Source organism: Ascaphus truei, chromosome 4 (genome assembly GCF_040206685.1).
Source record: "Ascaphus truei isolate aAscTru1 chromosome 4, aAscTru1.hap1, whole genome shotgun sequence".
NCBI lineage: Eukaryota > Metazoa > Chordata > Amphibia > Anura > Ascaphidae > Ascaphus > Ascaphus truei.
This window is the reverse complement of record NC_134486.1, coordinates 101,450,258-101,461,844: the sequence shown is the minus strand read 5'-3', so window position 1 is coordinate 101,461,844 and position 11,587 is coordinate 101,450,258. Positions and strand designations below refer to the sequence as shown.

The window sequence follows — 11,587 nt, the reverse complement described above, 5'->3', positions numbered from 1 at the left end:
AGAGGGCGGCGCATGCCATACAGAGAGACATCAGAGAAACTAGGCATGGGTAGAGAATACGCCACAAGGGGGCATGAAGTTGACTCGCAGCTGGAGGGCGGCGCACGCTGTCACGTTTACACACCACGCGTGAGAGAATGCGTGACGTGACCGGGGGTGGCCAGGCTCCGTGGTACGAGTAGGGAATTGTGGGTGCGTGCATGCTCTATAAGGAGAGCGGGAACTGAGATGCGGCAGGTAAGGAGGGAGCACGCCGCAGGGGGCGTGTTCCCCGATTCCTTACACTGAGGAAGTGACCCAGGGAGTTTACAAAACGCATTGGGCGGAGCTACCGTAACACCCATAGCAGCACGTTAAGCAGAGAGGAGGCATTGATGTCATCAAGGGAGGCGAGCTGTCTGTAACATGGCTGCAGGGAGAGACGCTATCAGCCCCAGCTGGAGATGCCGACAATCTACACATGCAGCAGACGGCATTTTAAAAGGGCAACAAAAGACCAGAAATGTTATTTCCTTTATTTTGGGGGATTCCTGAGCTGCATCGTTATGAATATAATGGAATGAAATAAGAAAGGATAAGATTAGCTTGCAGAAAAGGGATCTTCATATATGCTTATGATCCACCAGAATTTCAAAGCGGGAGTAGACACCAACAGTCTCTGTGAGAGAACAGATATATTGCGCTATGTTCCTCTTTCTTTACATTTATCCTGCAGCATGATTCATTAATCCGGCGATTTATGACCGATTACACAGTGCCTTTGAATTGAAAAGGAGCAACTGGAACTTGGATGAAAGGCCACATCTTGACTAATTCTTCCATAAAGAAATTGGCACAAAGGAGGACTACATTGTAACCAAGTATATCTGTTTGGATTTTTGGGACAGCTCATTCACACTCAGTCAGAGAACTTGCACACATCAATTTGTGAATCACAGTTTGGTTATATCACTTTAAGTAGGTTTAACGCTTGGTGTATGTGTTTTTCTTCTATTTGTTCTATATTACTGGAGGAAGAGCTTCTTGGACGTTGAGATGAGAAGATCCCATTGGGAAAGATTTCTTAGCATGCTATTGTCGTGATTGCACCACAATCACGTACAGTGGCGACACTGTTTATTCTAATTCGGCTAGAGCCGCAAGCCGCGAGGTTTCCCGGCTTTTGCATTGAATTCCCTCTGCGTGCCGCGTGTCACCGATGCGCGTTCACGCTTCATCGGGAGCGTGCGCGCATGGCGCGCGTGCCCAGGGCTCCCCGAGGGAGCCCTGGTGTCCTGCGATGTGGGGGATGGCGGTGGGGGGTTCTGGGGGACCCGGCGGACCCGGAGAGGGGAGGGGGAAGCCCCGATCGGAGGACCGATACTCCGAGGCTCCGGCGTGCGCACGGGACACCTCGGCGCGCGCCCGGTATCTGTCGCGGCCGAGACCGGGTAAATGTTAGAATAAACTCGGCCGCGACAGTATTAAGACTCATTGATTGACTTGAATGCCACTTAGTGCGTGATTATGGTTATCACACTTCAATTAATCTACTCCAGTGTTTCCCAAACCTCTCATCAGGAACTTCTGGCCACCAGGCATGTGACGTAACCACCCAACATTCTATTCATCCAAATTAGATTAATTTTCTGTGAGTAAGTGCATTGGTTATCCATAAAGATTTTCTTGGGCAGGGGTCCCGGAGGAGAGGTTTCGGAACCACTGATTTACCTCATTAAGAGCTAGCAATACATAGCTCTGCTTCAAGCAGCAAGGAAATCAAACCATTTGGATGAGGAAAGGTTATACCTCTCTTACAAGATTTCAGGAATTGAAGCTTTATAGTAAAAACATTATTAATGTATCCCTCTTATTCCATAAAGTGTAAAGTACATTTGATACACAATTGAAGAGCTTGCATAAGAGAGTTCTATGGCAAAGGAATCTTTTAATGCAGTGTTTCCCAACTCCAGTCCTCAGGGAACCCCAACAGGTCAAGTCTTAAGGATATCACTGCTCCAGCACAGGTGGGTCAATCAGCAGCTCAGTCATTTTGACTGAGCCACCTGTGCTGGAGCAGGGATATCCTTAAGACCTGACCTGTTGGGGTTCCCTGAGGACTGGAGTTGGTAAACGCTGTTTTAATGTAAAGAAAAGAGGATGATTTAAATCCTGATATATAATATTTCCTAAATTTGTAGCAACTCAATGGTAGTGTGGTAGTTCCCCGATGGGAGCTTTTGTGTGATACTACGCCGATGGGAGTTTCTGGGTGATAGTGACCTGATCTGCACTATCACAGTTCAATAAAGAACCCCCCCCCTGGCATGTCTAATAGTAGGTCTAGAGGAGTGATCTAATGCTGTGTTATCCTGAAAGTTCAGGTCAACCAGAGTCATTTTTTAGATGGTTGTTTAAAGAACAGTGAGCTTTCTGTTACAGAAATGTTTACATGTTCACCTACTAACTAGTTCTAATGGACATATTCAAAATGCTATGCACATTTATTTTGATAAGATTACACTGTGCAGTAGAAAATTGTGGTATACCATATTTCCATTGTGTTCTGTTTTTGTAAAGTGTGGAAGCATGCAGTACATAAATGAGCTGTAAGCATACAGTACATACTAATCACTGAATAAACAGTATGGGGAACAATAAATATTAATGCAAAGACAAATTTAAATTAAAATAAAAAGTTCTTTGTTTGTTAATAAGCAAATCATATATTTGATATCTGATCAGATTGTAAATACTAGGTGTTGACTCTGCATTTGATAAGTGCTCAAGCAGCATATAAAAACGGCAATTCTTCTTTCAGTCTTCTTTTTCTCTCCTCAATTCCTATTGTATAGATAACACCATGGCTGCAGGTTTATACCTTTGTTTCAGTGTTGCACTGACTTTATCTCTTCTGTCAGCTTCTGTATCCAATGCTGTCGGTGCTGGAGCTCCAGCGGACACTAATCCCAACTTGCCAGAGGTTCAGAAAGCTGCTAGCTTTGCTGTGAATGCGTACAATAAAGAATCAAAGGATGAATACCTCTGCAAAGTTCTGAAAATTATATCAGCCAAAGCCCAGGTAATATATCTGAGATGCAAATGGTAAACCCTAACTTCCTACATGAGTATCATTATTTGAAAATCTTTAGTCTATTACAAATAAGACTGTGAAACCTCTAATAATTCAGTGCTAGGTTTACATTTTATGGTTAAACTTTTTTTTATTGCCACAAAAAAAGAACTTTACAGGTTCCATGCAGGGCCGTCTAGGACTTTCATGGGGCTCAGTGCAGAGGGAGTTTGCCGGGGCCTCTTACCTGCTATGGAGCCGGCATCTCCTCCTGCTGCAGACGCAATGTTACGTTATATACGGGGCCTCTTGCCCACCGCCAAGTCATGTGACATCCCATTGCCGTGGCGTCATGTGACATTGCGCTGTTATGGTGTCGTATCATTACAAGGTAGCAAGAGGAGATGCCTTTTAGAAGCCCTGTGCTCTCTCCCGGTCCTGGCTAGCACCGTTTAAATGTTAACCACATTAAACTGTGATTACTGAAGTTGGGTCGGGGAAGAGCGCGGGGCCTCTGTAAGCACGGAGCCAGGTGCAGTCACACCGATGCCACGCCATCAAGCCAACCCTGACTGCATGCTTCCTACAGTAGACGTCAGTGTTTTGCCATGAAATTAATGCTAGTAGAACCATTTTCATCCTGTGTCTGTTGGCAACAGTGGGGCTTGTGTACTAAAGCAATTTTGGAGTGAAACTGGGGCACATAGCATCATTTTTGTGCTGCACCTCTTTGCGCTGAGGTATCAATGACTGTTTTGTGGGGAGAGTCAGTAGGAAGAGTTACATGACAGATTATATGATTTATCAATTTGTGCACCTTTGTGTGTCACTTTTTCTCCTTTTAATACTGTATGTGTCGAAAAATCCTTAACATTGGTAATGTCTGCTACATTTGGCTAATATACATTTGGAGCAAAGTTTGTGCAATGCTTCAAAACAAGGATTTCTGTGCACTAATATACTCTATAGGCCACAGTGACTCTTACTTTGGTGATATTGTTAGTATCTGGAGAGAAATGTTATACATGATATACTGTATAATGTGGGACCTTCTTCCTCTCTGTACTTTTCCCCCTTTTAGGATAAAAAAAAATGTAACCAAGTCTAAAGTGATATACAGTATGCTTCTGTGGTTAATGACATACTTGCCCAACAAGCTTCTTTTATTCAACATAACTGATAAAGACGTAAAAGAAATTCTGTGTGCCAGATCAACCTTTTCTTTTGTCTTGATAAATAGACCGCCATAATCTGTGCCCCTACATAATCATTAAAACCTAGAGACAGAACATGAAACACAGACAGAGCTCAGCACTACATCCTATGACACAAATACACAGTACAGTGCCTAAATATATATATATATATATATATATATATATATATATATATATATATATATATATATATATATATATATATGTATAAGTATCTTTTGAATAAAATGGTCTTTTAGTTTAACTCTTTGGCCAAAGTGTTGTAAGCCCTTGAGCCCCTTCAAGGCAGACCACGTCTCAAGTGTCCTAACACTAAAATAAATTCTTAATAACCTGTACATTACCAGTAAGAATGATTTATAATAAATCTGTCAAAATTAGTTGCATAGTTCTAAGTCTGATTGAAGCTCTTATTAGCCTGTATAATACCAGGAAAAGCACTCTGTATTAGATTTGTCGCAATCAAACTGTCTGCAAGTTCCCATGAGTGTGTATATATATATATATATATATATATATATATATATATATATATATATATATATATAGTACATGCAGAATTTATTTTTACATGTAAGATAAGAGTGTTTTCATTCTCTTAACTTTTTTGGATGTACCAATAAAGTGCATTTTTTCAGTCCAGCCTGGGATACTTTTGTGCTGTGCACCGGCGTTTTTTCCTCCTCTACACGTAAGATAAACCTGACAAAAAGGCAACAATTGTAATGTTCAATACAATACTTTTGACTGAATGAATATACATTTTGATTTTAAAAAATCATCAGAGGATTCCTTATAAGCGAGAGAAACAGAATGCATTGAATAAAAGTAATTACAATTGGCTCATACATAGTTGGTTAGCTTTTCAATGATAAGTAGTGTGTTGTATTGAACACTAACGTATATCAAGATTCCACAGTTTTATTTTTGTCTATTAAATATTTTGATGACAAAACTCAAACAATAGCATAACAAAGTATTCTTCTTTTTAGCATATATTGGTAAGCTGAGCCTGTCTGTGGAGTCTCCTTTGCAACTGACGCCTTTATTTTATTCTAGGTTTAATTATTAAATGCCACATAACTTTAAAAAGTATATATAATAGCAGTCAAGTTAAATTCAAATTATATTTTTATTATGGTCACAGAAAACAGCTGCATGTGCTGTATGCATTCTAGAAAAGAATATGATACACTGATACCAAAGGCTTCCATAGTAATACCCCTTTTAACTTTTCTGGCAGGTCGTTGCTGGAATAAAATATATCTTGGAAGTGGAAATTGGAAGGACACAGTGCAAGAAAGGCGCCACTAATAGCGCAGAATCCTGTGCTTTGATTCAGAGCTCAAACCTGGCTACGGTAAATCATTGTCTATGTTTGTGAGTCTGGACTATGGACAACCAGCCCCCTTGATTCTGTTCCCTCACATCCCTTCATTACCTTTTGTATCTGTTTTGCATGCTTGTCCATATTTGTATGTAACTGTTTATGTAACCATCAAATCCCTGTACCCCCACTGTACCACACTGCAGAATATGTCGGCACTTTACAAATAAACAATAATAATAAAAATTAAATAAACAACCCATCCTTAATAATCTCAATATTTTTTTACATGATTGACACAGAGGTGTCCTTCAGAGCTGAACTGCATTATTTGCAGCTCCAATGACCCCCCTGGTTCCCAAGAAACTTCCTGTATTTTAAAAAGGATTAAAATGGCCATGCAATAGGAAACACCAAGCCATGATGTTGCAGCTTACTATTGGCAGCCATTTTTTCCTCACTGGGTGATTTGAACCCAGTAAGTATCACTGGAACTGGGAGGTCCTCAGTGTTGAAATTGGTGGTGTTTGGCTCTGAGTGAAAAAAATGGGGGGGGAAATGAGTCTGAGGAAATGCTCCTTTAATAATTGCTCCAGACATTCTGGTGGCACCAAATCAGTTTAACTTCATTCCTTTTTCTCATGAAACTCATTCACTGTAGATTCTATGTACAGTAATTTCTTTGATAAATGGAACTATTGCGGCTTTAGCTTTGACAGTACCACCACTTATTTCTTCCATAAATGTGCTCCACTTTTACTTATTGTGTCATTCCACCAGTCGTTTGATAGAAATTCATCTACTTTATATAAATAAATATTAAATAATGTAAGCAATGCAAAACAATGCAAAGCTATTACTAAAATCCCTGCGAATAAAAATGAAAAATTATGTAATAGAATTTTCTTAAACAATGTCTTACTGAAGTTTGTATATGTGAACCATTCTATTTATGTAAAATTAAAAAAAACAACATTTATATCACCCCATGCAAAATATTTTTGGTAGTAAATTTATATTAAAAAACACACACATATACATATATATATATATGTACATATATATATAGCGGTATCAGTACCATATTAGCCGAGCTTCAATAATCAAAAAATAAATAGATGATACCGTTCTGTGGCTAACGAAATGCTTTAATTTGTGCAAGCTTTCGAGATATATTGATCTCTTCTTCCGGCGATGTTACAATGAATGAAGCAAGCAAAGGGTATACTTAAAAACAGTGTCTGTTGGAATGTTATCTGTGCTTGTCCTTCCTCCAGTGTGGATGAGATTTATGGCTAGAGGTATTAAAGGGTTCCTGAAAGTAAGTGATGTAAGAGAGTGTGGGTGTGTGTAACTGTGTGAATATAAATGAATGGAGAGCCCACAGTGTATACAGTGCTTTACAAAAGGGGTGAGTGGAGTGGGAGTTATTATAAATGGTGTGGGTAGGTGTGGAAATGTGAGAGATAGTGGCATAACTAAAAGTGTGTGTGGATACTATGTGGTCCCTATTGGTGTATAGGGATGGAAAAAACAAGAAGTATTGGTATGTGTAAGAGACAGCTGTGTGTGCATACATATAGCACAGTATGTACAGACATGGTCTTTAGCGCTCATGGGAAGAGAGTTCACTTGTGTCAGTAGTGACTCATAAAATTTCGATCTCTGTTTAGGACACCGTTAAGTATCCCTAACAGTTGCATAAATTTGTATTCATGCAACCGTCTCTCTTTCGGTGTTTTAAGATTACCTTTGAGTATGGCAACCCTCAGATCGTTCATCTTATGGCCAGAGTCAGAGAAATATTATCCACACACACTTTTAGTTATGCTACTATCTCTCACATTTCCACACCTACCCACACCATTTATATTAATTCCCACTCCACACACTGCTTTTGTAAAGCACTCTATACACTGTGGGCTCTCCATTCATTTATATTCACACAGTTACAGACACACACACACACACACACACACTCTTACATCACTTACTTTCAGGAACCATTAACACCTCTAGCCATAAATCTCATCCACACCGGCGGAAGGACAAGCACAGATAACATTCCAAGAGACACTGTTTTTAAGTATACCCTTTGCTTGCTTCATTCATTGTAACATCTTCGGAAGATATACTGTATATACTGATATACTGTATAGCAATTTCATACTTGTTATGTTTTTATCCTACTATGCCAGACAGATAGGGAAAATGCTGCACTCCTTAAATTATAAACAAAATAGATACAGTTACCGGTGCTCCAATGTTTGTACGAAAGCCTGTGATCAGTCCTGGATAGATGATGAAAGGAACAAAGGGCACAACGGATTTAGAATATCCAAACTCATTTATTGAGCCAACACAACGTTTCGACCATACTGGTCTTTATCAAGTGACATAGTGGCATAAACATAATCCCTTCAAACAACATATAGTGCTCCAAAACCCCATAATGCAACATGTACAATCAGTGATGATGGTGTTCATGTGCTGAACCAGTCCACCCTTCCAATGAAATGTCCATATTCTTAATAAGCTTATCTCTATCAGATGTTTTGAGACACTCCTGTGTGTCATGGGATCTTTTGCATTCTCCTCACTTCCTGGTTAATCGGCGGCGTCCATCTTGATGATGTCATCCATCCGGGTCCTCTGCTTGTTGAGAACACTCCCCACATCCTGGTTTCTCGGCGGCATCCATCTTTGAAAACATACGGGTCCTCCGTTCCTGGAACGCAATCCTCGTGCCGTGCGTTTCATATTCCGCGTATGCGCAGTCCAATTAGTCCTCGATTTCCTTCAATCTTCTTCCCTTTGGACCGCATGAGGCGCAGACTGCGTGTCACGATCTGTGCATGCGCTAGTTGATCCGCCCGCAGTAGGAGTGATAATCAAATCTTCAATCTTCCTCTGTGGTGGTCCCGCGACGTGTCCTCGTCTCCTTATATTCAATGGGTGGTGGTGGGGAGGGAGAGAATGCGTTGTCTTCATCATCATAGATCCGTAATGAGTATAAAAAGAAAGAAAAAATGGTAGAATACATCAGCACAGCACTGTGAGCTACTTGCAAAATATATCTTCCTACAGTGCAAAGTGAATTATAATAAAAATAAAAAAGTGATTAAAAGAAAGGTTTGTCTTTGTCATATTTATAATTCACAACCCTTTGAGGTATACAGACCTTACAGTTTTTATCCAATACAGCAAGCAGTGGCAGCAACCTATAGCTAGTGGAAAAGAAACAATATTTATCTTTCCTCTATGAAGCACCCTAATGACAAAAAGTCATTTAGTCCATTGGGATAAACAGTGTCTAATGTATGAATCCAGAAGGATTCACGCTGTAGTAGTAAAACATCCTTGTCTAGAGCTGCCCTGGCTTTTTTAATATGCTCAATAACCATTATTTTTAATGAAGATATTGGGTGACTGAAATCACTACAATGTCTGATAAGAGCAGTATCGTCTGCACGATGGTTAATTTTACTTTTATGTTCGATAAATCTTGTTTTGAGCATACGATTGCTCTTACTGATATAACATAATCCACATGGACATTTAATCATGTACACTATATTTGTGATTGTGCAGGTGAAACGATCACCTTAAAAGTAAAATTAACCATCGTGCAGACGATACTGCTCTTATCAGACATTGTAGTGATTTCAGTCACCCAATATCTTCATTAAAACTAATGGGTATTGAGCATGTTAAAAAAGCCAGGGCAGGTCTAGACGATGTTTTACTACTACAGCGTGAATCCTTCTGGATTCATACATTAGACACTGTTTATCCCAATGGACTGAATGACTTTTTATCATTAGGGTGCTTCATAGAGGAAAGATAAATATTGTTTCTTTTCCACTAGCTGTAGGTTGCTGCCACTGCTTGCTGTATTGGATAAAAACTGTAAGGTCTGTATACCTCAAAGGGTTGTGAATTATAAATATGACAAAGACAAACCTTTCTTTCAATCACTTTTTTATTTTTATTATAATTCACTTTGCACTGTAGGAAGATATATTTTGCAAGTAGCTCACAGTGCTGTGCTGATGTATTCCACCCTTTTTTCTTTCTATACTCATTACGAATCTATGATGATGAAGACAACGCATTCTCTCTCTCCCCACCCCCACCTATTGAATATAAGGAGACGAGGACACATCACAGGACCACCACAGAGGAAGATTGAAGATTTGATCATTACTCCTACTGCAGGCGGATCAACTAGCGCATGCGCAGATAGTGACACGTTGTCTGCGCCTCATTCAGTCCAAAGGGAAGAAGATTGAAGGAAATCGAGGACTAAATGGAATCCGCATATGTGGAATATGAAACACATAGCGTAAGGATTGCGTTCCAGGAACGGAGGACCCGTATGTTTTCAAAATTGGATGACGTCATTAAAGATGGACGCCGCCGAGGAACCAGGATGTGGGGAGTGTTCTCAACAAGCAGAGGACCCGGATGGATGACATCATCAAGATGGACACTGCCGATTAACCAGGAAGTGAGGAGAATGCAAAAGATCCCATGAAACACAGGAGTGTCTCAAAACATCTGATAGAGATAAGTTTCTTAAGAATATGAACATTTCATTGGAAGGGTGGACTGGTTCAGCACATGAACACCATCATCACTGATTGAACATGTTGCATTATGGGGTTTTGGAGCACTATTTATATGTTGTTTGAAGGGATTATGTTTATGCCACTATGTCACTTGATAAAGACCAGTACGGTCGAAATGTTGTGTTGGCTGAATAAACGAGTTTGGATATTCTAAATCCGTTGTGCCCTTTGTTCCTTTCATCATTTATCCTACTATGGACATGCAGGCAATCTCTCAGATCTCATTAAAGTCAATGGCCTTTATTTAGTAAGCTGCGATAGCGACTGCAATTGTGCTTTCCTTCCAGCTTACTGAATAAGGGCCAATGTGTTCCAAAATAAGTAACCCCCTGTATTAAAATTTAAATACAAGATAGGCACGCCATCATTTTGCTTCCTTCCTCTCACATGTTCAGTTGTTTTTTTTTTTTTTAAATGTATATTTTACATTGGTGGTTTCTAAGATAACTGGCTTATCTCAATCTTACAGAAATTCCTGTGCCGCTTTGAAGTCTATGAAGTGCCATGGCTCAATAAGGAAACACTTATAGAACATTCCTGCAAGGCACAAGTGAGGATGTTATAGTGAACCCTCCAGTAAAGACGCTTAATCAAATGTGAAGCATGTTTTAAATCAATGAGAAGTCTACACTTAATAAACTGTAACACTCTGTATTCTGAGTCTGATATTGTGAGTGTTATATATTTCTGGCCTTCCTTAAATATATGTGTGCAAAATGTGCACATTCACTATTTATGAGTCTACTTCTGCACCATAATGTAGCACAAATACGTTACATCATCACAAGCGCAGAGTTCTCTATGGCTTTCCTGTTTGTATTATGTGGCTCTCTTGCCGTTGTCATAACCACAGTCTTCGCTTAGAGATTTCAAATGAAAAATCTACCCAAAAGGTCATGCCCTATGGGATAGGTTGGCAGAAAGTTAGGGAACACTCCATCAGGTTAAGAGGATAATCCCATATACCGGGAAGGATAGTAGGTTCCCAGGTTAAAGCTGTGTACAGGCTGAGGAAGAACTTGAACTGGCTGCGGAGCAAATGGATTCAGGATGCAATTAATTGATGCTGGCCTACAAAAGGGCTAAATGTTTAAGTAAGAAAATAATGCAGGTTGGAGAAAGTGATACAGAAGAAAGAATACTGTAGGTGGGTCCAATTGAAAATTAGTTTTAAAAAAGTGAAAAAATGTACTGGAAAAAAAATAGAGGGTTGAAAGGATTGGTGTAAGAGAATTAAACAGCATCAGTATATTATTTAGAGACAAATAAAAAGATAAGTGGAAATGGGGATTGTCATTAAGCAAAACGAGAGTCTCGATTAAGAACTAGAGAGGATGATGAAAGGGTAAGAAATGTCCTT

At 39.7% G+C, this 11,587-nt stretch overlaps 1 protein-coding gene across 1 annotated transcript; it reads left to right on the top strand.

The window, feature by feature from the left end:
• Nucleotides 1–2,798: 2,798 nt before the first annotated feature.
• LOC142492970 (cystatin-like) lies at nucleotides 2,799–10,881 on the top strand. Its single transcript, XM_075596289.1, has 3 exons — nucleotides 2,799–3,061; nucleotides 5,513–5,629; nucleotides 10,697–10,881. Exons 1-3 carry the CDS (start codon nucleotides 2,843–2,845, stop codon nucleotides 10,790–10,792), a joined length of 432 nt encoding a protein of 143 aa, XP_075452404.1. The 5' UTR covers nucleotides 2,799–2,842; the 3' UTR covers nucleotides 10,793–10,881.
• Nucleotides 10,882–11,587: the final 706 nt, after the last annotated feature.